This window comes from Salmo salar, chromosome 26 (assembly GCF_965601325.2).
Source record: "Salmo salar chromosome 26, fSalSal1, whole genome shotgun sequence".
Taxonomy (NCBI): Eukaryota; Metazoa; Chordata; class Actinopteri; order Salmoniformes; family Salmonidae; genus Salmo; species Salmo salar.
Window position 1 is genome coordinate 14,200,813 of NC_138316.1, and position 26,713 is coordinate 14,227,525.

At 41.3% G+C, this 26,713-nt stretch overlaps 1 protein-coding gene across 3 annotated transcripts in view; it reads right to left on the bottom strand.

The window, feature by feature from the left end:
• LOC106587289 (cadherin-8) overlaps window positions 1-26,713 on the bottom strand; it is a 75,096-nt gene that overhangs the window by 27,757 nt on the left and 20,626 nt on the right. For all 3 annotated transcript variants that reach the window (XM_082969420.1, XM_014175534.3, XM_014175533.3), the window contains 2 exons: window positions 16,078-16,372; window positions 1,218-1,337 (listed from right to left, as the gene is read on the bottom strand). In XM_082969420.1, the coding sequence (XP_082825546.1) occupies window positions 1,218-1,337; window positions 16,078-16,372 (415 nt within the window). The remainder of the gene's footprint in view (window positions 1-1,217; window positions 1,338-16,077; window positions 16,373-26,713) is intronic.

The following is a 26,713-nucleotide window of genomic DNA, read 5'->3' on the forward strand; positions in this document are numbered from 1 at the left end:
CTTTTATGCAACACTGTCTTGAAAGAAAGTGTTTACACTACGCAAATGACTTTGAAGCAGGTAAGAACAACTCTCCCTAAAAGAAGTGCTCCCACACACACACACACAAACTCACACGTATGCACGCACCACACCCACAGACACACACACACACACTTCAGTTATCCTCTGTTACTCACTCTACTGTCATCGCTGTTGATCATCGTTAGCTATTCAAATTAATTCCTAATCACTGAAAAGGGTGGAAAGACAAACACTCATTTCCATAGATATTTTCTAGGATTTTTTTCTACCGTCCGTTAACCAATTGATGGATTGGGGCATGATGTTTATTTATTTATCAAATGCATTCAATTTCCTTCATGGTGTTGGAAGTGTCAAATGGATTATAATGTTTGTTTTTCCCTTACCTTTTATTTGTCATTAACATTCATTAAAACATCTGGCTCACTTGAATGAGCCATCTGCATGTGCTCAGTAATCATGCAAAGCGTACACGCTGATCCTCAAATTGTCCTTTCATAGATTCACGATACCTTCTCCATTTTATTGTGGTAGAGGTGAGTGATTAAAATGCATAATATTGTTGAGGAGGAAACAGGGTTTCTACATGTAGAAATATGTCTTCATATGTATTATGTACATACAGTTTTGACGTTCTTGGAGCTTGTTTATTGTATGTTGTTTATCCAAATTGTGAGCAGCTGATTTCCATCTCATTGCTTATTAATGTAATTTCACCATTATTTAATCATGTTGCTTACAGACACACTGTTAACAAGTCGGCTGAAAATGCAATTAGGAAAACAACAAAGTCAAGGTTGAAGAATAAGCAGACGGCAGATGGAATTAAAAAAGATAGCACTGTCATTTAAATGTAACAGTCCTTGAATATCTTGCTGAGAGTTATATCCTCAAAAGGCAAATATAATCTGTATGCTGAGTAATTGTCTATGTATGGATAATATGCATTCAATCTGTAAATGTAGCTGAAACAACACTTGTTTTGACTGCCATCGAGTCATGAAAAAAGGAGTGTATCTGTTCAGGGTCAACAACTTTACATGCCATGACCCTGAAAGTGACATTTATTTTGCACTGTTGAGGAAAGAGCTGCAAGTAAGCATTTCACTGTACAGTTTACACATGCTGGGTCCTGTGCATGTGACAAATAAACTTTGATTTGATTTAGTATTCCACCATGGCAATCCACTCACCGGTGTTGGGGTCTATGGAGAAGTAGGGCTGTCCTTCCAGTATGCTGTACACAAGCTTAGCACTGTTTCCATAGACTGGGTCATCTGCGTCTGTTGCCGTCACCCTAGTGACTGATGTACCTGTATATGTGAAAGGGCACATTATTAAAAATAGAGTGGACTTCTGACACCCATAATCACTCCTTACAGCTAGCTTCCCCCCCTGTAATCTTCCTGGTTCCACTATAAAGCCAGAGGTACTTATTGGTAAGGTTAAAGACAACATTATTGCCAGACACATGAATGACACAGCATACTGTGCTACAACATCCCAACAGAGAACACTATCTTACAGTGAAGGCTTTGAAAAATGAACAATAAAGAGCAGGGCTGATGCTGATGCCCAACTCTTCATTAGTCTGTGGCTCAGGTGGGAAGAGAATAAAAGGAGGAAAGCTGTTCGTAGGAAACAACTTGACAGTACAGATGGTATGGTAATTTTTTTTGTAAAATATGTTCTCAGGTGTTCTGACAACATCAGTAAATGTTAATGGTTACAGAAGGCATCAGGCCTAGCCACAGGTATCCAGGCCTGTTGTCTGCAGGAGACAGAATGGGTCATAGTGGGGGACAACACTAGTTAAGGCCACCTCTGTGCCTGTCATTAGGCTGTGCCATTAATCTGGCACAAACAAAGTAATAACACCAGGCCAGTTTAACATGGTGCTTCTCAGTTTTAATATAAGGATGCTAACTTTTTTCTATTCTAGTTGATTTCTCTGCTGATTGTTGTTAGGACCATTGAAAGAAAAGTTGTGGAATACAGGTGGAGATGTTTCCCTCATGCAGCTGCTGGCAAGGAACACACAGTCTGTTGGCCTAAACTCCTCTGTTGTACCTTGTATCACCTGGCTTTGGGGCTTGGCAAATGTTTTTGAGGCTGAGAGCATGAGTTGTGCCTTTGTAGATACAGATTCTGCAGTTCAGAATATGTGCTGCTCATCATCTGTTTTACAGGTACACTGAATAATATTCTCATGAGCCTGTTCATATGACGTTACAGAATAAAGACCCATTCCAGTAGAATTTCAAGACTGTTTCATGAGAGAGGGTCATTAAATATTGCACATGTGGGGAATGCATTTTCTGTTTATACAGCCAAAACATGTCAAGCAATGATTAATAGTAACCCTGTCCTCCCTTTTACAATAGCAAAACAAAGCATATAGATCATCATTGCACTTTGACTCAAAAACCTGCATTGCTATTGCTACCCAATTATTTCACATAGAGAGCCTCAAGTGGCCCTTTGAGACATGTGTTTGTTAGTAATGTATGTGCTGTGATGACCCTTACTGTTGCCAGGGCTTACCTTTACAATTCATACTGCTTATTATTTCTGAGGATGTGTGTGTGTGTGTGTGTGTGTGTGTGCGTGCTGGAGATGAGCTACGTCGTATCAGACCCTTTCATGACATTTTATGCAATATCATTCATATACACTGTTTTCCTTGTGGTCGAAAATCACAGAACAGCTCCAAATACTGTTACAATACCAGAACTGTAGTAAACCTAGATTCATTGAAAGTGTCACAAAGTCTTTGTTTAAGGAATGGGCAGGGAATGTAGGGAACTAATACAAATGAATTACAAATGAAGTACTATTGATGTATTCAACAATAAAAATGTGTCTATTCCTGCAAAGCTGGTTGAGAATAATGTATATTGTATATGCTATAGGTATTTGCCAATTGTCAAATGAAATTAAGACAGGACAGGAAATTGCTCCAATTTTCAGAGATAATAAGTCTTATCTGCCTAAAAGTTAAATTGCTAATACTACAATGGCAGTGGGAAAATGGAGCCATATTTGCATTTAATTATGAAAGCACCTTCATACTTCTGATTGCTTGAAAGGTGTGTCTGCAGCAAATAGCAAATCCAAACTATGTGACAATACATAGGGATTTAAGTGTGGAAGAAAACTGTGGAATTAGTGGGCCATGAAATAGCCCCCTCTACCTTTTTCCTTACAGAGGTGTACATTCTCCACTCCTCTGATCCAAAAAATATGAGGGATTAAAAAAGCTTCTGTTTGGCACGGTTTCAAATCAGTACAGATTAGCTTGTCCTTCCTGGATATTGTACCGAGAATTCGGGGACACTCATGACTGCAGAGTTGGATGCACCTCTGGGCCCTTGGTCGAGGAAACTCAATTGTGGGAATATTGTCTCTGGTTTGATTTGATGCCTGTAGCCCACCGGTGCAATTACAAAGATGTAATACATATCAACTTTAGGAGACAAAAAATAACAATCGCTTATAAAAATGAAATTCCAAAGCTGATTTGGGTCTGTGACAAAACCTCTGCAGGTTTGAGGCCTAAATCGACTGATGTGTGCAGTCACACTATTGACGTTAATTCTCAACCAAATGTCACTTACAGTATGTGGTAGTATCTGAACTACCTTTTGAGATGATTGAATGAATCCATGCTATTCCCCTGTCTAAAGACATGTGTCATGGACTTTGTTTTCTTCCAGTAGCCCACAAACACCCAGAGATGCTACAGGTTGTGTTCTTGTGGTAAACCTAATGTAATCTCATTAATATTAACTAGAGTACTGAGGACTTATTGCTACACAAATTATGAAAACAAATGTTATGCCCGCAGGTTATGAAACTATTAAGCAATTAGGAGTTATGGTCATGGTGTTTATGATGTGAAAGCTAGCGTTTCAAGAGCAAGGGCGGGATAAAGATGTTGGGGTATATCCTTTTGTCTCATCAGATGAAAAACTAAGAGGGCACCTCCCATTTACTGTGTACACGGCTACAGTGATAGAAAATCAATAGGAATCTTCCTTGAAAACTGGAGAGGGGATAAATCCAGAGGCTTAGTGATGTCAGTTGTGGCACGGTGGCAGTGGGAGTGGGAGTGGGAGCTCTTGGTTAGTGCAATGGCTTTTGTTTCCCAGTGTCATAATTGTTCCAGTGTTGCCAGGGACCCATGAGGCTAACAGGATGTCAGACAGGCTATCCTGGTTGGCTCGCCACTGACAGCGAGGGAGAATGGGGCTCTGTGGCCACATGTACATGTATGCAGTCACTGAGACTTAAGGAAAGTAGTATCAAACTCTAAAACATTGGATACACCAGTGCTGTTATCTCACTGTGTCTGCACTGTGGGGTGCACATAGACTACGGTGTCTGTCTCCAAGAACACCATGCTCAGTGGTTAGAATGGCAGAATTATTCATGTCTAGCCTCATCAAAAGTTACCATATTTTCTCTCTGAGATTGCAAATAATATACAAATAAATATTATGAAAGTAATGTCCTTGAAATAATTACTAATTTATATCGTTACATATTTATACTCAAACGTATTGGATCATACAGTATGTGAATTAAGTTTCAATGACTCATCATGTTGATGAATGGATGTTCCCCAGGTCCATCATCTCCTCTGGTTTCTAGGTCAAATCAAATGAGTGCCAGTCCTCAACTGGCTGACCGGTAGTGAATGGTCTATGAATGCACTAGCCTTGTGACAAGAGAATGACCATGTATTGATTACCATCAGATAGATATTGGCGCTGTTATCTTTTCTGGCTATGCCGCGATAAAAAAAAAATAGCTCATGGTCAGACTAAGAGACTCATGTGGATTGGCTAGCTTGCTGTAGTGAATGCTGCTGCTGTATGACCCAGTTGATTGAAATGCATAGACTGGGAAACACATTAAGCACTGTCAGGCCTGTTGTCAAATGAAAATAGCAAGCCAAAGCTCTTGAATATAGAAATAGGATCAACAAGGTTCAGTAAACAACCATCTACTGTAGGTGCAATGCCATACTTGGAACGCTACCAATGTACTTTCAGAGTTGTCAACCAGGTTCTATATGGGTTACATATTAACTTTGAGGCAGATGGATCTGATGGAAATTCTGAAACAAATCAGTATGGAAATGACTTGAAAGTGTCAACTCTGTCATCTGCCATTCAACATGGAAGTCCAATTTCCCACCCAATGTTCAATCCAGTATGATTTACAACTAGCACTGTCATTGAAAATGGTGTTACAGCACATGCCACATTGCTCATAAGGAGACATGAGCATGTGGTAAAAGTCTGACAAGAAATAATAATCAGTCAGTAAAACGTTCTCTCCCTCAACAGATCACTCATCATAACCTGGTCATGCATACTCATGCTTAACATTGTGTGCAAGTAGGGCTACTTTAATGGATATGAGGAAGAAATGAAAGACAGCACGGTCAGGGCAGTCTGAATCTAAGATGATCAAAATCCATGTGTTTACATCAAAGAAGTGTTGCATATCAGAGAGATACTGTGTAGGCTCAGACAGGAAACTAGAGAATATCCACACAAAAAATTACTCCCCTGAGCCAGTGATGTATAGGGTACGTCATGCTTGTGAAGTGTAAGTGATTGTCACACATAACCACTGACATTGTCATTTTTGCAGTACAATTAATGGTATTTTTCTAAGACACAGAGGAAGCCTTCACTGAGAAACTAGAAGGGAATGTGTGTGTGTGTGTGTGCGTGCCTGCGTGTGTGTTGTAGGGGGAGTGACAAGGAAACCTTACATAACAAGCAGGCTGTGGAGTGTGAGCTGTGACAAGCCGTTTACAGGAACCACAGGAACAAAACAATTAAGAGTGTCCTTTGTTCACCGCTGATGGCTGTGACATATGCCGCCATTTTAAAGTGTTGTGTCATTGATTCACTTTAATTAGTTCTTAGGAAATGTGTGCAACATGCAGATAGTTCAGCGAAGAAAGTTAGAGACAGAATGGGACACTTCACATATTTAATTGCTCCCAGGACAGTTATAATGGCTGGGCAATAACAAATGAAAAGTCATGGTATATGTTCTAATGAATATATTCATCCTGAGTAAGTGACCATAATGGTGTTCTTTCCAATACTCTAACAGCAAGGGGTGTAAATATTTTGTACAAATTATGTTTTCGAAAAACAAGTTACAATATGCTGTAGGAACAGTTCTGGAAAGTGATAGTGTGGTTAAGGTTTATTCAATAGACTGAAACTGGCCATGGTCAACAGAGACTTGAAACCAAGAATGACAGTGTTACAATAATGGCCAATGCACTACACCGACACAGACAAATACAGTGTAGCACACTGTTTTTGCATACCTAGATTTGCATTGTAAATTGTTTTTTTGTCTTGTAAAATGTATCCAAATGACCCCTACGTCGCACTACAACGCTGTAGTCAAAGGTCCCATAACCAGGGGGGGCTGCAGCCTGAGGGTGAGCCTAGGACTTTTGAACGGCACATAGGACCAACTACCACAGGTGTAACCTTTGACATGGGTCTGACACCTACTAGAGAACTGTATCAAAACATGCACCTTGTACTCAGAGGCAATGTGAGGGTAAGAGGGAACACTGGAGAACTTAGCTGCACTGCCATCAGAATACAAGATCGTTGAGTCAAAAGGGTTAACATGCTTCCCGGAGGAATCTGAGAGGTAAGACCAAAAGCACTGTACGTGACTTGTGACTCAATGCATCAGTCAGGCATATGGAGTATTTCTACTGCCTCCTGACGAGCAATCCATCATTGGGAACACACAGAAGCTTGTGGGCACTTACACTACGTCCCTATAAAATGTACACACACACACACACACACACACACGCACACACACAAAACAGATGGATCTCACAAAGAAGAGAGCAAATACAATGGAAAGCGCCTCCAAACTCCAAGTCATCTCCTGCTTTGTTTACACTCCGTGAAGTGAGGTGAAATTTTAAAGGGCAGCCAATTACCCAGAAGCCCTGATGTGAGAGAGTCATACCTGTTCACTGACTGGTGCTGGATTGACTACTGTGGACACCAGCCTATGACTGTGGAGAAACCACAGACTGGTTAAGTTGATACTCCGGCGTAAGGAGCAATGCAACTGTCAATATTTTACTAACAGGGAAACTGGAATAAGGCACTGTGCTGCCAAAAAACAAGCCAAATACCAACATGAGCAGGGAGGTGAAGAAAAAAAAACACTCCTCAAAGAATAATCATCATCTACACAACATATAACAGGCTGAGTGCTGTTTAAAGGTTTCCACACACAGGTTAGAGAAGTGGTGGAGAAAGCATGAGCAGAGGCAGTGTAACAGAACATTGGCTTTCGTTAATGGGACAGACATCTGTGAGGATCACAAAGGCTCCACATACAGGAGATTTACCACTTGATCTCACGTTCTTATGTTTCTTTTTCAAATGACCTTGCTGCATGGACTTTTATGCCTTCCCTTTATTCTCTGCTGTGATTGGATGGGCCTCTTTGTTCAAGTCTCTGCCACCTTGATGAATGTGTTTCCCTCCCATTTATGTGTCTGTGTGGAATCCCCGCCACCAGCCATGCAACATGAATCTTCTGCTGGGCCCCTTCAGGAAGTGTTAGCAGAGGAGTGACACTCTCACCCACAAAAAAAACCCTCATACATGTGTGTTTACTGAAGTGATACTCAGAAAGCTCTTTACTTTTGTGTGTGTTCTCCACTAAGGAGATGCATACTTAAGTTACTGTGGGTAGAATCATGGACCTTTTTCTTCTCTAGTAAGTGTTTACTTTGTGTACTGCCTTTAGTAATAAAGCCTTTTAAAATGAATATAAAGATAACTTCTTTTTTTTTCTCCACAGGATGCAATCAGTGCTTTTTAATTTGGGAGAGCACGGTTGGGCGCCTGTGGGGACCAAACAACTATAGTTTGTACCTCTGACAATTAATAATGCAGACAGAGAAAGATGGGAGGGCATAGGATCCTGCACTCACTGCTGAGTACTCTACAATCACCAGGAGCAAGAAGAGCATGAGCATAGACAACTGTTCCCCCAAAGCATTCCTTCAAACACACACACACACACACACATGGGAAAGAGTTTGGGGGTGAAAACAAGTGAAATACAGTGAGAGAGAGATACACAGAGATAGTGGGGAAGAGAGGCAGGGAGTTAAAAGAGGTAGGCTTGCAGAGCAAGAGCGAAAGGGAGAGCTATAGAGAAAAAGCCTCAACGCAACATTACATATCTGCAGCTCTCCTCTTGCATAATTAATGGGTGGAGCAATATTTTTGAACTGAAGAATGTCTGTGAGGAAGCAACCTGGCATCCCAGCAGATATGAATAAGCATTGCCAATGCCGGGGTGCGAATTAGAACACTTTAGCATTCAGCAATCACTCCCCGCCTCACTCCCACCCATCATGCAACCTTTGGGTTTCCCTGTTCACCTCTAGTCAATTCATAATAGGGTTGGGCGGTATACAGATTTTCATACAATTTCTGCATTATACCTGGGTATACGGTTTTACCTAATGTGCACACAAGGGCCGCTATAAAAATAAAACACTAAACAATTTAGGCAACAGGGATCTTGATCCAGTAGGGGATTGAATGTCTCTGCTGTAACCAAGAACTTTGATCTTGACATCTAGCCACTAGCTAGCAAGTTAGCAAACCAAATGCATAGCTGGAGCCCTGAGCTGGATATCCATTATTTGACACATCTTAGATTTCTTATAGTTATACTTAATGTAAAGTTATATTCAGTGGCTTGCTCCCAAAACCGAAAAAATAAAAACATATATATACGGTTTAAAATCATACCATTGATTTCAAAATACCCCGGCCGGTATACGGTACAAACAGTATATCACCCAAGCCTAATTCATAATATGCTTAATAAAACTTTGCTCATGTAAAACTGCATTCTCACATAGTCATCTCTTCCATGCAAATGTCAATAATGTAAATGAACGTCTGCTTCCAACTCACACTCTCAAACACGTAGATCCCCTGAACGCAGCCCACTTTCCAGCTCACACTCTCAAACACATAGATTCCCTGAAAGCAGGTCACTCTTGAGATCTCAATCCCCTGAATTCTGATCACCTGTTCACACACCTGTATGTCATTATCAGGCCCTACACCCAAACAAGGGCACTGCGTTCATCCACCACTGGCCTGCTGGCCCCCCTACCTCTGAGGATGCACAGTTCCCGCTCAGCCCAGTCAAAACTGTTCGCTGCTCTGGCACCCCAATGGTGGAACAAGCTCCCTCATGACGCCAGGACAGCGGAGTCAATCACCACCTTCCGGAGACACCTGAAACACCACCTCTTTAAGGAATACCTAGGATAGGATAAAGTAATCCTTCTAACCCCCCCCCCCCCCCCTTAAAAGATTTAGATGCACTATTGTAAAGTGGTTGTTCCACTGGATATCATAAGGTGAATGCACCATTTTGTAAGTCGCTCTGGATAAGAGCGTCTGCTAAATGACTTAAATGTAAATGTAAATGTAATTATCACACACTATTTAGTTCAGTTCTTTACACCCCATCATTGTGAGGTATTGTTTGTTTAGTGACACACTACTTCCTGTGTCTGATAGTTTCGTTACTAGCCTTTTCCCTGCCTGTACTGTTGCCCTTTTAGACCCCCTGTGTATGACCTTCTGCCTGCCCCTGGACCCAGCTACCTGCCTCCTCCTGTGGTCCTTTACCAATAAACACCTGCTGTGCCCTGCACTTGAAACCAGCTCTCTGTCTCCCATTGTGTTCATTACAACATCAATATATATATATATATATATATATATATATATATATATATATATATATATATATATATATATATATATATATATATATATATATACATATATATATATATATATACATATATATATGTTAGGAAGGTGACATGAGCACCTCACTGTGTTTTTACTTGTGAGAACTGGACTATGCTTGCCAGCTAAATTAAGTATGTAAAAAGCTAGGCAACATAAATGTAATATCAATGTAAATCATATGACAGCAGCTACTGTATACACTGGGCCTTGATTAGGCCTGTAGTATCACATATAGCATGTTCCATTCTCAGCATGCTCTCCATCCTTCTCCATCATGAGAGGGATAATGTCAGTGTCGAGCATCGTACTGATTACCTGGTCAAAGGGGATCAGTCGCATCACTCCAGCCGACACAATGCTGCCCAGACCCATTAGCGCTGGCCATGGGTGTTTATGTACCTTCCTCTCACCACAAGAGCTGCCCGGACAAAAACACACTTCAGCTCATTCATTTCCCTCTCTTTTATCACATGTTGTCTCTTATCTCTTCTTCGTTTTTTGGGGGATTCATGGCCGGGTGACTTTTGAAAAGCGCCAGTCGGGGATTTTGTCCTTCGTTTCATTGAGCTCTTTACCATTCATCCGCAGAGCCAATCTTATGCAGAACATATTGAAGGGCATCATTACCTGGGAGCCTGTAGTTTTTGTTCACTCTCCAAGGAAGACCAAGCTGAGGTATTAGAGAGGGAGAGATCAGGCTCAGCCACACAGGGGAGCAGGCCAAATGACACGCAAACAACAGCAAGTTTGGAACTGCAGGGCACAGTTGTGTTAATGCAGTTGTTGGTATGTTAGGTGTGCCACAGAGTGCATGCTACATAGAAAGCCTACATACCGTATGCTACAAAGAACAAATGCCTTAGGAGGCTTTGAAAGACCAGAGACGCATCATATTACATGCATAATTCAGAGTTACGCTGGATAATAAATAACGTGATGAATAAGTCATGTGTGAGTCAGTGTGTGTGTGTGAGTCAGTGTGTGTGTGTGTGTGTGTGTGTGTGTGTGTGTGTGTGTGTGTGTGTGTGTGTGTGTGTGTGTGTGTGTGTGTGCTCTTTCATTATTTTGGTACAACCCGACAGATGCGTCAGCTAGGTGATTGATTAAATTGAATGATGGCAGAACCAGTCCAGACATGCCTGTTGTCTCTGCATATTCACACTGTTTGTCGGACAAAACAACAAATTCCCAAAACTTGAAATTGTTTTACATCATCCAACAAGCCATATCAAAAGGCTGTTTCAAAAGATGAATATAGATTTGTTTAAAAGCATAGGTAACCAGAGAGAGAGAGAGAGAGAGAGAGCGAGAGAGAGAGAGAGAGAGAGAGAGAGAGAGAGAGAGAGAACACTCCAAACGCAGAATAAGGTGAAATAGAAGGAGCAAGTTATTTACAGCTAGGCCCAGCTTGTCTGTGAAGTCCCCTCTTCCTTGGACTCCTGTCCTATCCCTATTTAGCAGCACCGAATGGGCTGGCTGGGCTGAGAGAGTCACTCCAGGTTCACTGGCCTGACCCCTGCCTCAGCTGAGGCCATGGGCCTTCTACAGCACCATGCCTGGCCTGCACGGCAGATGTGACTCTGCTATGGCCCAGCTGCACACAGTGTCAAAGGCCCACAACCCCCTGCCTCCCTGCCCATCTGCCAGAACCTAGAGTCCTGAATCAGAAAGGCGAGTCACACCAGACAGAAGCCCTCCACCAATGTTCTCCACCAAGTTGTTACAGTTGAAGACCATGGTCTAAAAATGTATGTTTTCAAAGACAAGACTATGACCCTCCAATTAAGCTATAATGTTCCACTGCCACTACTCCAAAGCCACGGTTTTGTTCAGAATTGACACCAAGATCAGCGTCATACTACAAAGATCTGATCATATGTTTGATGACATCAAGGAAGGAAAATGTATAACACATCTGGCCTAAATGGAGCGTGGAATAGTCTCAAAATAGCCCTGCTGTCCTGATATGAATCTGACACCTGTAATGTGTTGAAATATTGTGTGTACGAGCATCTCACAGTTGACTAATATAGCCCATATCTGAGTCTTCACCTATGTCCCTTTGCTTTTTTTCACTTGTGATCGATGCCTCTCCTCACATGCTTTGATATAAAAACATGTTATGTTTCACTCTGTATAGGTTTCATTTAGGAAGTTGTGTTAATATTAAAATGAGGTGTCTAATGTACGTATACTGTATGATAATGTGCCCAATGGAAGTCCGCATGTAGCACTCCTTTCCATACGTCTCTCCTTGATCAAGTCAAAATCAATGATGACAACTCTTTACTTATTTCCCATGCTGCCATCATTGATCAATGCATAATCAGAAATATCATTAGAGCCACAGACCACGCCTGTTAGTCCTGTTACCAATGTTCATAATAACTTTCAAAATGCAAATGAACTCCAGGTAATCTATTAATGTCACTTCAATTTCATGTCTGTGCTCCAATTTAGCAGATCCTGACACGTTTGCACGCCTGGTGCTTCTGTACACAGGCTCATTTTACAGGGGGTTGAGAGCGGCCGCGCTGCGAGGAGAGGAGGGCTGAGGAGCGACATGCCATCTGTCTCTCTACCAGTTTATTAATCGCCTTGATAATGAAGCAGGCACAGGCAAGGCTCCCGAGGCCTCACGTTGGATTTTTAGGTGGCAAAACAACTTTCCAAGTTTATTTCTCTGTGTAGCAATTATTGTCATTCACACCCTTTCTTTGGTAGAGAGGAGGGTCGGACGACCTGATTCTAATTACCTGAATCGTCACTTCAAGCAGACTCCGTAATTTAAACTACATCACAATCCCCTTGTTAGCTCCAGAAGGCAGGGAGCTCTATAATTCCAGCGTATGGTTGGAGGACCTAGTGGGGGAATTTGCTTGCTTGTCTTGGCCTTAAAGTCAAAGACCCCATTAACAAGAAAACAGATCCAATAATCCAATGAGATTTGTCCAATCCGTACAAATGATGCATAATTCCCCTTGTGAGAAGACCTATACCAATAAGTAACAAACTCATTTAGAATTTAAGACAAATTGAAATATATAAATATCATGAATATAGATACAGAATTTTCACACTTCCAGTATCAAAAAAATGAATGGATGAGTATAGTGTATTAAATATTAATGTATAATAATATAAAACCTTTATCAGGATATTTGGTGCCTGTTCAAAAAATGTATTTGCCTACACTCAAAGGCTGATAGGAAGATGTAATAAAAATGAATACGACAGACACCCCAATAACTTCCTGTTTGAGATAATGTTTAAGACATGCAGTCAGGTATAAAAAAATACATAATTTCCCCCCAAAATGTTGTTTTCTAATGTCCTCTTAGAATGAGATCATTAAGTGTTACTATCAGGGAACCAGATCAGTAAAATAAATGTCATGACATGTACTCTGCACTCTTTTGTCTTTCAATGGAGAATGTTAGTACACCAATAACAAAACCAAAACTGTAAATGGTTTTATTTTATTTGTTACTCAATAAATGATATAATATGAAGTGAACAAAGCTACGATTCTTATCCAGCTCACCTTCAGAAAGAACAAGGCATTCTCCTGCATGTTCTATTAACCTTTGTGTTCGCCTGCACACCGGAAACATGAAGACCTTACCAGCACACGTCACATATATTTTCTTCTAGTGGTAACTGCCTGCCAAGGTAGTGATGACACTGGGGCATTGTATAGCCTATATCTGAATGTGTACCATGAGAGGCATGTCAGCCCAAACATTTTAAAAGCTAACCTTTATTTGATAAAGCTCCAAATAACAGCTTACGGTTTTGGAATTGACCTCAAGCTCTTTTTAATACTTTTGAGTTATATGTTTTTGTCAGAAATCCAACAGTCTCTATGTTAATAAAAGTTTATTTTCATCTGTTTCCACAGTAGACTTTATTGGAATTTTAAAGCACAACATGAAAGTAGAGCATCAGTGAGTTCTATATAAAATCTCATTTTAGTGTGATAGAAATTAAACACAAAAGATTGATGAATATGAGACGGGAGATGAAAAAACACTGAATGTTTGTTTGGGTCTTTATGTCCAGAGCTTTTGATTCCTTCCATAATGCCACAACACATAAAAACTTAAAAAGACGGAAACAAGTCGTTTCAAAAAGCCTTTCAAGCTAACAAGAGAACATTGGTGAATGTTTAATTAATCAGCAGTGATAAAAAAAAAAAGAAATAACAAAAGCCACCAACTTCCATTTTTATATTGCATTCCCACTGGCAAATTCCAGTCTCTGCAGTCAACTAGCACTTTGCTTTTCACCCCACTACTAGCAATTCCCCTCACTTCACTGTGAAAACTCATGGATAAATACAATGAGCATTTCAATTGAGAACTGCACACTACAGTTAATACGGAAACCATTCAGACCCCATGACTTTTTTCATATTTTGTTACATTACAGCTTTATTTTAAAAAGTATTAAACATTTTTTTCCATCATCAATCTACACACAATACCCCATAATGACAAAGCCAAAAAAGGTTAAGAATTTTTTGCAAATATATTAAATACAGAAATACCGTATTTACATATGTTTTCAGACCCTTTGCTATGAGACTCGAAATTGAGCTCAGGTAAATCCTGTTTCCATTGATCATCCTTGAGATGTTTCTAGAACTTGATTTGAGTCCACCTGTGGTGAATTCAATTGATTGGACATGATTTGGAAAGGCACACACCTGTCTATATAAGGTTCCACAGTTGACAGTGCATGTCAGAGCATAAACCAAGTCATGAGGTCGATGGAATTGTCCATAGAGCTCCCAGACAGGATTGTGTCAAGGCACAGATCTAAGGAAGGGTATAAAAAAATGGCTGCAGCATTGAAGGTCCCCAAGAACACAGTCACCTCCATCATTCTTCAATGGAATAAGTTTGGAACCACCAAGACTCTTCCTAGAGCTGGCCGCCTGGCCAAATTGAGCAATCGGGGGAGAAGAGCCTTGGTTCGGAATGGTCACTCTGACAGAGCTCCAGAGTTCCTCTGTGGAGATGGGAGAACCTTCCAGAAGGACAACCATCTCTGCAGTACTCCACCAATCAGGCCTTTGTGGTAGAGTGGCCATACGGAAACCACTCCCCAGAAAAAGGCAAATGACAGCCCATTTGGAGTTTGCCAAAAGGCACCTAAAGGATTCTCAGACCACGAGAAACAAGATTCTCTGCTCTGATGAAACCAAGATTGAACTCTTTGACCTGAATGCCAAGCGCCACGTCTGGAGGAAACCTGTGAAGCATGGTGGTGGCAGTATCATGCTGTGGGGATGTTTTTCAGCGGCAGGGACTGGGAGACTAGTCAGGATTGAGGGAAATATTAACCAAGCAAAGTACAGAAAGATCCTTCAGGAAAACCTGCTCCAGAGTGCTCAGGACCTCAGACTGGGGCGAAGGTTCACCTTCCAACAAGACAATGACCAGCCAGTTCAACGCAGGAGTGGCTTCGGGACAAGTCTCTGAATGTCCTTGAGTGGCCCAGCCAGAGCCCGGACTTGAACCCAATCTAACATCTCTGGAGAGACCTGAAAATAGCTGTGCAGCGACACTCCCCATCCAACCTGACAGAGCTTGAGAGGATCTGCAGAGAAGAACGGGAGAAACTCCCCAAATACAGGTGTGCCAAGTGTGTAGCATCATAGCCAAGAAGACTCGAGGCGTTTCCAAAGGAGTTTCCACAAAGTACAGAATAAAGGGTCTGAATACCTATATAAATGTGATATTTCCGGGGGGGTTTTATTTATACATTTGCTAAACTTTATAATAACTTGTTTTTGCTTTGTCATTATGGGTTATTGTGTGTAGATTGACGAGGGGAAAACATCTATTTAATCCAACTTTTGACTGGTACTGTATATGGTATCCCCTTGCAGGAATTGTTACTAATCAACGCTGAGGACCATATTTAATATGACAACATGGAATTCATGATGGTAACACGTAATTGAAAAGTTAGGCAAAAATCTGTTCTATGTTTGTATTATAATGACGTCCAATGTTGTCATCACTATACACCCCCCAAAAATGGGTTATTAAATATCACGATAGTTACCTAAATACCCTACAATTACACATGCATAAAGATTACATTCTCAAATGATGTAGTGATTCGTTTTTATGCCTGCAGAAAGAGAAGTGAAGGCCTTCACTTGACTTACCCACTTGAGACATCTCTGGGACAGAGGCCCGGTAGGGGCCTTCAACGAACTGTGGCGGATTGTCGTTGATATCCTGCACCTTTATGATGAACTCCGAGGGCGGTTCCAGGGGTTGATCGGTGTCTCTGTTAGTGACTTGTGCTGTAAGAGTGTACTCTGCCTTCTCCTCTCTGTCCAGTCTCTTCATGGCATGAATATCTCCCGTAATCTCGTTGATGGCAAAGATGGTACCCGCCCCTTCGCCAGCCAGGACATACTTTATTGGTGTGCTGCCAACATCCAAATCTGTGTGTAGCTGAAAAAAAAGGAATGAATTGGTAAGTTTCACAATGTATTCTTATATCATTGGCATAATCTTTAAGTTAACTGATAAGAGTTTTATGTTGAAAAACAATGTTGGCTCAACTGGCGTAGTCATAAACATTTTTCTTTGTACATATTGATAACTGAGGCCCACTGAGAACAAAACATATGGTCAACTGATACACAATAGAAAGTGGGTCATGTCTGCTTTATTATCTTATCATGAAGCACAGTATACAAATAACAATGCCAGCACACATTAGTGCAAAATTTTTTTGTTCTAACCAACATCAAACACTTTCATTGCCTATATGTACAGTGGTGTAAAGTACTACTTAAGTCATTTTTGGGGGAATCTGTACTTTATATTTTTGACGACTTTTAGTTTTACTCCACTATATTCCTAAAGAAAATATGTACTTTGTACTCCATACATTTTACCTGACACCCAAAAGTACTATTTACATTTTGAATGCCTAGCAGGATAGGGAAATTGTCTAATTCACACACTTATCAAGAGAAAATCTCTGGCCATCCCTACTGCATCTGATCTGGCAGACTCACTAAACACAAACGCTTTGTTTGTAAATTATGTCTGAGTGTTGGAGTGTGCCCCTGGCTATCTGTACATTTAAAAAACAAGAAAATTGTGCATTCTGGTTTGATGTATATTTTAGAAATTACATTTACTTTTGATACTTACGTTTATTTAAAACGTAAGACTTTTACTCAATATTTTACTGGGTGACGTTCACTTTTACTTGAGTCATTTTCTATTAAAGTATCTTTACATTTACTCAAGTATGAGATTTGGGTACTTTTTCCACCACTGCCTATGTATAGAATCACCTGTCAAGGTCTTTGACACTGCCGTCTGGCAAGCGAGCAGACATTGTGTGAACATTAGCGGATTCAAGTACAGACAACCCTTTTCATGTTTCAAACGACTAAAGAGATTCATAAGGAATAAGATGATAACAGAAATGGAGCTCCAAGGTAAGAGACAGTTTTTTTTTCAAATGAGCAGCGAATATGGCTGGTTTTATTCTATCCTTATGTTAGGAACTTGATCCCAAAGGTAAGTGACTAAGGATTGCAGGGGGGATGGGATCATAAAGTAGAACATTTGCAAATTGGACAATGTTCAGCATCGGTCTGAAACATGGCCAGAAGCAGTGCTCTTTCTAATTTGTATTTTTGTAAAGATCTTGCACCAGAACATCCTATTCAGCAACTTCCATTTCATTTTCTGCCCTGAAATTTGCCAGAGGTATTCCTTTGAGACCATGTTTGGGGACAGAGTAACACGGTAAAATGTGTGTACAAAAATCCAGACCTCTATAAAGCCTCCATGATTGTTTTATAAACCCGTTTTATGCATATACTGTCTCAAAGGTGCTGTTCACAGACACTGACAAAGCACATTCACTTAAATTGTCACACCTTGCACTTTTGTTTTCCTAATTGTGCCATCATTTCACATGAAAGATGTGGCTCATTAACACAACAGCTTCACATCATTCCACACACTACAAAACCCCTTAAATGAGCCCAAATGAATGTCTGTCAGTTTACTTGGAGGCTATCTCTATGTGTGTTTGTGTGTTTGTGCGTGCGTGCGTGCGTGCGTGCGTGCAAGTGCAAGTGTGTGAAAAATCATACACGGTATGAAGTCTTCCTTGCATAATTTGATCAATTATTCTATCATGGAACAAAAATAAATATCAGTCGTCGCCCCCCCCCCCCCCAATCATATGAATAAATGTATGTATAGTAAGCAGTGAGAAACCAACTCTCACCAGAATGTTTCTAGATACAGTGCATACTGTCCAGTGTAAATGGTGCCTCTTTCCCTCTTGTAGGACGATCTTTACACCACAATGCACAAGTGATCATCAGAGAGGAGAATTAAAGAAAAGGGGCTGACAAGGCTGTCAATCATTAACCAAGTTAGCAAGGCAACAAAACTGCACCGGCAAACAATGACATTCTGGGAACACTTAACCTTAACCGTTTTGTGTTCATTAAAACTGTTCTGTCCACGTTTGCAATTGCAATGATAACGTTATATGGTACAGACACTCAACCACTCAAACCCTCAAACTGCACTTAAGACCAAGTCTGCACTAAATAAGCATAAGTAGATTAATGAGTGGAAAATAACCCAATAGCAATGTCACAACCGCAGCCTTGCATGATAATGAAAACTGCTCACATATCCGGACTTCCCATCATGCATCTATTTATCTATGTTTATTAGAAACCCCTCTGCATGTAAGAACTCAGACATCACGCTTATTGGCCTGCATTATAGTTCACTGCTTCATTATGAATCTCAATGCACAATGAGGGGAATCATACCCTCTTCCCACTGTACCCCCAATCACTGCCACATGGGGATGCTTTTACTGTCAAGCTCAGGAGAAAATATGTCACTCCATACTCAAGATGAGCTTTTATAGCAATCGGAGGAACAATAGTGCATCCTAAAGAGAAACATCTCATTCCCCTCGGCCTCAGGCTCCACACTTAAGTGTGGCGTTAAGCCCTACATGGGGAATTAATGATTTTGCTCCTTGTCAGGGCAAGTGGTGGAGAGGGCATGTGCTGCTCCTCTATGCAGGGAGAGGGAGTATGAGGGAGAGGGGGCCCTGTCACCCTGTAAGGCTGGGTGTCAGCTGGCGTCTAGCATGTCAGAGCAGTTCCCCATCTGAATCTCATCGCAAGGCTCAATTAGGCAGGGTTTCTTTGTGCTGTTCGCTCTGGAAGCTTAAATCCTTATATGCTGATTTGTGTGGTGAAATTCATCCAAAAATACTTGCTTTTTTTCAAAAAAATGAGGATGTGGGCTATCTGTGTGTGGGTATCCAACTGATACAGTTGAAGGTGGAAGTTTACATACACTTAGGATGGACTCATTAAAATTAGTTTTTCAACCACCACAAATTTCTTGTTAACAAACTATAGTTTTGGCTAGTCGGTTAGGACATCTACTTTGTGCATGACACAAGTAATTTTTCCAACAATTGTTTACAGACAGATTATTTCACTTATAATTCACTGTATCACAATTCCAGTGGGTCAGAAATGTACATACACTAAGTTGACTGTGTCTTTAAACAGCTTGGAAAATTCCAGAAAATTATGACATGGCTTTAGACGCTTCTGATAGGCTAATTTACATTATTTGAGTCAATTGAAGATGTACCTGTGGATGTATTTCATGGCCTACCTTCAAACTCAGTGCCTCTTTGTTTGACATCATGGAAAAACAAAATAAATCAGCCCAGAAAAAAAATTGTAGACCTCCACAAGTCTGGTTCATCCTTGGGAGCAATTTCCAAATGCATGAAGATACCACTTTCATTTGTACAAACAATAGTATGCAAGTATAAACACCATGGGACCACGCAGCCATCATACCGCTCAGGAAGGAGACGCGTTCTGTCTCTTAGAGATCAACGTACTTTGGTGAGAAAAGTGCAAATCAATCCCAGAACAACAGCATAGGACCTTGTGAAGATGCTGGAGGAAACAGATACAAAAGTATCTATATCCACAGTAAAACGAGTCCTATATTGACATAACCTGAAAGGCCGCTCAGCAAGGAAGAAGCCCCTACTCCAAAACCGCGTTAAAAAAGCCAGACTACGTTTTGCAACTGCACACGGGGACAAAGATCGTACTTTTTGGAGAAATGTCCTCTGGTCTGATGAATCAAAAATAGAACTGTTTGGCCATAATGACCATCGCTATGTTTGGAGGAAAAAGGGGGAGGCTTGCAAGCCAAAGAACACCATCCCAACCGTGAAGCACGGGGGTGGCAGCATCATGTTGTGGGGGTGCTTTGCTGCAGGAGGGACTGGTGCACTTCACAAAATAGATGGCATCATGAGGATGGAAAATATGTGGATATATTGAAGCAACATCTCAAGACATCAATCAGAAAGTTAAAGCTTGGTCGCAAATGGGTCTTCCAAATGGACAATGACGCCAAGCATACTTCCAAAGTTGTGTCAAAATGTCTAAAGGACAACAAAGTCAAGGTATTGGAGTGGCCATCACAAAGCCCTGACCAAAATCCTACAGAATATTTGTGGGCAGAACTGAAAAAGTGTGTGCAAGCAAGGAGGCCTACAAACCTGACTCAGTTACACCAGCTCTGTCAGGGGGAATGGGCCAAAATTCACCCAACTTATTGTGGGAAGCTTGTGGAAGGCTACCCGAAATGTTGAACAAAATTAAACATTTTAATGGCAATGCTACCAAATACTAATTGAGTGTATGTAAATGTCTGACCCACTGGGAATGTGATAAAATAAATAAAAGCTGAAATAAATCATTCTCTCTACTATTATTCTGACATTTCACATTCTTAAAATAAAGTGGTTATCCTAACTTACCTAAGACAGGGAATTTTTACTAGGATTAAATGTTAGGGGTTGTGAAAAACTGAGTTTAAATGTATTTGGCTATGTAAACTTGCGACTACAACTGTATGCAACGCAACACGTGAGCAAGTGTGAACAGACTGAAACCTTGTTTACAGCTGGTATGATAATGAGAATGAGTATTTCCTAGTTGAATTACTATTTACGAGTTCTAATATGATCGGATCACAATCAGATAAAGGGTCAGATACGATGTCCATATTGCTCACTGTAATAATTTCTCACTGTATGAGGTCACAGTTACCATCATAGGGGCTGTAGTACTAAAACATGGCATCAAATGTATATAAAGTATATTCCACTTTACCTTAAGGCTACACTAAGGAATTACTTAATGTAGTTGCTTGATTCTGAGCAAAAAGTCTAGCAATTTATATAGACACTTTTTCATTAGGAAGATTGAATTTGTTAATTACACCTACATGAATAATCTGTAATTCTAAATATTGCAATAACATTTGGAATTTAAGGAACAGATGGCTCGATGCATGATATATGATACACTTAGCTATTCTTGGGGACAATTTTCCCTGCAGTCCATCCCATGAAAGTACCATTTTAATCAAATCTGACAAAAATGTCCTCAGTGAGAACCACACTACTCCACCAATGAGAGGTACAATAATTACAGTCAGATCCACTGTCTTGAATGGTGCAACCTCTCAATGCAGAACCCTATGGAGGAAGAGAAGAGGAAGAAATGGCGGCCATTGTGTTATTGTTGAGCCAGACTATTGCTTCACAAGATTAATTCAAAGGCAAAAAGATCACAGAGCAAATGACTCGGCTACCTTTAGTCTAAGAGGCCAATGCAATTAGATGTGCTCATCCATGAAAATATGTTGTGTGTGTGTGTGTGTGTGTGTGTGTGTGTGTGTGTGTGTGTGTGTGTGTGTGTGTGTGTGTGTGTGTGTGTGTGTGTGTGTGTGTGTGTGTGTGTGTGTGTGTGTGTGTGTGTGTGTGTGTGCGTGCGGTGTGTGATGAGGGTGTAATGTGTATGTGTGTGTGTTCGTGCATGTGTGCGCCTGCGTGTGTGTGTGTGTGCGTGAGGAGTTTGTAGTGTGTGTGTGCGTGTGTGTCCGTCCGTGCGTCCATATGTGTGTGTGTGTGTGTGTGAGGAGGGTGTATTTCAGGCTGTCCGCCTGATGAGAGAAAATGATTCTGGAGTACACTTTAAAGGCCTTACATGCTATAGTGAGGGAATAACCTTTGTTATGTAAGAAACTATCCCTATACAGTGAGGGAAAAAAGTATTTGATCCCCTGCTGATTTTGTACGTTTGCCCACTGACAAAGAAATGTTCAGTCTATAATTTTAATGGTAGGTTTATTTGAACAGTGAGAGACAGAATAACAACAAAAAAATCCAGAAAAACGCATGTAAAAAATGTTAGGAATTGATTTGCATTTTAATGAGGGAAATAAGTATTTGACCCCTCTGCAAAGCATGACTTAGTACTTGGTGGCAAAACCCTTGTTGGCAATCACAGAGGTCAGACGTTTCTTGTAGTTGGCCACCAGGTTTGCACACATCTCAGGAGGGATTTTGTCCCACTCCTATTTGCAGATCTTCTCCAAGTCATTAAGGTTTCGAGGCTGACGTTTGGCAACTCGAACGTTCAGCTCCCTCCATAGATTTTCTATGGGATTAAGGTCTGGAGACTAGCTAGGTCACTCCAAGACCTTAATGTGCTTCCTCTTGAGCCACTCCTTTGTTGCCTTGGCCGTGTGTTTTGGGTCATTGTCATGCTGGAATACCCATCCACGACCCATTTTCAATGCCCTGTCTGAGGGAAGGAGGTTCTCACCCAAGATTTGATGGTACATGGCCCCTCTCCATCGTCCCTTTGATGCGGTGAAGTTGTCCTGTCCCCTTAGCAGAAAAACACCCGCAAGGCATAATGTTTCCACCTCCATGTTCGACGGTGGGGATGGTGTTCTTGGGGTCATAGGCAGCATTCCTCCTCCTCCAAACACGGTGAGTTGAGTTGATGCCAAAGAGCTCCATTTTGGTCTCATCTGACCACAACACTTTCACCCAGTTGTCCTCTGAATCATTCAGATGTTCATTGGCAAACTTCAGACGGGCATGTATATGTGCTTTCTTGAGCAGGGGGACCTTGCGGGCGCTGCAGGATTTCAGTCCTTCACAGCGTAGTGTGTTACCAATTGTTTTCTTGGTGACTATGGTCCCAGCTGCCTTGAGATCATTGACAAGATCCTCCCGTGTAGTTCTGGGCTGATTCCTCACCGTTCTCATGATCATTGCAACTCCACGAGGTGAGATCTTGCATGGAGCCCCAGGCCAAGGGAGATTGACAGTTCTTTTGTGTTACTTCCATTTGCGAATAATTGCACCAACTGTTGTCACCTTCTCACCAAGCTGCTTGGCGATGGTCTTGTAGCCCATTCCAGCCTTGTGTAGGTCTACAATCTTGTCCCTGACATCCTTGGAGAGCTCTTTGGTCTTGGCCATGGTGGAGAGTTTGGACTCTCATTGATTGATTGATTGCTTCCGTGTCTTTTATACAGGTAACAAGCTGAGATTAGGAGCATTCCCTTTAAGAGTGTGCTCCTAATTGCAGCTCCTTATCTGTATAAAAGACACCTGCGAGCCAGAAATCTTTCTGATTGAGATGGGGTCAAATACTTATTTCCCTCATTAAAATGCAAATCAATTTATAACATTTTTGACAAGCGTTTTTCTGCATTTTTATGTTGTTATTCTCTCTCTCACTGTTCAAATAAACCTACCATTAAAATTATAGACTGATCATTTCTTTGTCAGTGGGCAAATGTTCAAAATCAGCAGGGGATCAAATACTTTTTCCCCTCACTGTAGAGTCATTCCCACTGTTCATTTAATTTCTTACAATTTCCCACACTGAGCCAATCAATCTGCTACTGACGTCTTCACAAGTGTGCTATAAAAAATATTTAACTATAAAGTAATGTCAAGGCACTTGACACAATAAGTATCTCTATCCATTGTATAGCCTGTTACATATGCATTCTCTGAGAATCTGTGTAAAAAGGTCTAAGCCCAAGCAGGAACCTCTGCATTATGTAGAGTGCAGAGACAAAGAAGCCGTAGCAGTAAAAATTCATTAGGAGATGGATTCCTTGTGGTGTTCTAAACGGGGGTAGGTTTTAGCTTTAACCTCCTCCACAGTATGATTAGCCTACCTATGAGTCTAAATATATACACCAGAAGCCGGGGGAGAAGCCAGAACAAAACAACAATAATCAAGGAGCAAATTGTTTTATTTTTTCACGCAGCTGACCTACTCAAATCAGAATGAGATTGATTTCGCAAGGTACAGATGGAACCTGTAGCAAGTCTAATTTGATGCATAATTTCGTTATGATAGATTGTTATTGCTGTCCAGATGTCGCTGCTTGGGTTTGTAATTCACATTTCAACATTCTTTTGTTTTTTAATTATTGAACAACTGAATGAATTAGCTAGAAGATAGAAGATAGGCATCTCATTCTCCAGTACAACATGCAATGTGATCTTGTAAATGACACCACTACAAGCAACACATTGTTATGTAGTAAGTGCTTATCAGAGTCCAAAAACATACACGCATCTACACACCAGTGTTTTTCAATATTGGACCGTTAACTTTAATACTTTTCAAATTCTTGCCACGTCTCAAGCCATTTCTCCAACCGTCACCACGTCGGTTAGGAATGTTGGGGAGGTGTGTGGTCGGGCTGTGAGTCCAGCGGATGGTGGTTGCAAAGTCAGATGGATATGTCACAATGGACCACCGAGCTATCCGCAGCTTTGGACTCTGAATTGCACTTTAGACATTTCAGCTGCTGTTCTTCATGTTGGACTGTTGAGATGAAACGTAGCTGAGGCCTACTCTAATTTACAGAGAATTATTATACCATCTATCTTCAGAGTTCACACTGTTAGGTGATCTAAACTGGGACATGCTTAACACCCAGGCCATCCTACAATCTAAGCTAGATGCCCTCAATCTCACACAAATGATCAAGGAACCTACCAGGTACAACCATAAAGCCGTAACCATGGGCACCCTCTTAGATATCATCCTGACCAACTTGCCCTCTAAATATACCTCTGCTGTCTTCAACCAGGATCTCAGCGATCACTGCCTCATTGCCTGTGTGTGTAATGGGTCCATGGTCAAATGACCCCCCCTCATCACTGTCAAACGCTCCCTAAAACACTTCAGCGAGCAGGCCTTTCTAATCGACCTGGCCCGGGTATCCTGGAAGGATATTGACCTTATCCCGTCAGCAAAGGATGCCTGGTTGCTCTTCAAAAGTGCTTTCCTCACCATCATAAATAAGCATGCAGAACTAAGAACAGATATAGCCCTTCGTTCACCCCAGACTTGACTGCCCTTGACCTGCACAAAAAAATCCTGTGGCGTTCTACATTAGTAACGAAAAGCCCCCGCGATATACACATTTTCAGGGAAGTAAGGAACCAATATACTGAATCAGATAAGTTAAGGCTAGCTTTTTCAAACAGAAATTTGCTTCCTGTAGCACAAATTTCAAAAAGTGTTGGGACACTGTAAAGTCCCCCTCTCTCTGGACCCTCTCTTTCTAAAATTATCCATAGAAATTGTTGCAACCCCTATTACTAGCCTTTCCAAAGATTGGAAAGCTGCCGCGGCCACCCCCTCTTCAAAGGGGGAGACACTCTAGACCCAAACTGTTATAGACCTATATCTATCCTGCCCTGCCTTTCTAAAATCTTCGAAAGCCAAGTTAAAAATAGATCACCGACCATTTCGAATCCCACCGCACCTTTTCCACTATGCAATCTGGTTTCCGAGCAACCGTCTTCATCGACCTGGCCAAGGCTTTCAACTCTGTCGTGCTTCTACACCTGCATTGCTTGCTGTTTGGGTTTTTAGGCTGGGTTTCTGTACAGCACTTTGAGATATCAGCTGATGTAAGAAGGGCTATATAAATAAATTTGATTTGATTGGATTTGTCAATCACCGCATTCTTATCGGCAGACTCAATAGCCTTGGCTTCTCAAATGACTGCCTCACCTGGTTCACCAACTACTTCTCTGATAGAGTTCAGTGTGTCAAATCGGAGGGCCTGTTGTCTGGACCTCTGGCAGTCTCTATGGGGGTGCCACAGGGTTCAATTCTCGCGCTGACTCCTTTCTCTGTATATATCAATGATGCTGGTGATGTTGGTGATTCTCTGATCAACCTCTACGCAGAAGACACCATTCTGTATACATCTGGCCCTTCTTTGGACACTGTGCTAACAAAGCTCCAAATGAGCTTCAACGCCATACAACTCTCCTTCTGTGGCCTCCAACGGCTTTTAAATGCTAGTAAAACTAAGTGCATGCTCTTCAACCGATTGCTGCCCGCACCCTCCCACCTGACTAGCATCACTACTCTGGACGTTTCTGACCTAGAATATGTGGACAACTACAAATACCTAGGTGTCTGGTTAGACTGTAAACTCTCCTTCCAAGCTCACATCAAGCATCTTCAATCCAAAATGAAATCTAGAATCGGCTTCCTATTTCGCAAAAAAAAGCCTCCTTCACTCATGCTGCCAAACATACCCTTGTAAAACTGACTATCCTACCGATCCTTGACTTCGGCGATGTCATTTAGAAAATAGCCCCCAACACTCTACTCAACAAACTGGACGTAGTCTATCACAGTGCCATCTGTTTTGTCACCAAAGCCCCATATACTACCCACTACTGCGACCGGTAAGCTCTCGATGGCTGGCCCCAACTACATATTCGTCACACCAAACCCACTGGTCATCTATAAGTCTTTGCTAGGTAAAGCCCCGCCTTATCTCAGATCACTGGTCACCATAGCAACACCCATCCATTGCACGTGCTGCAGCAGGTAT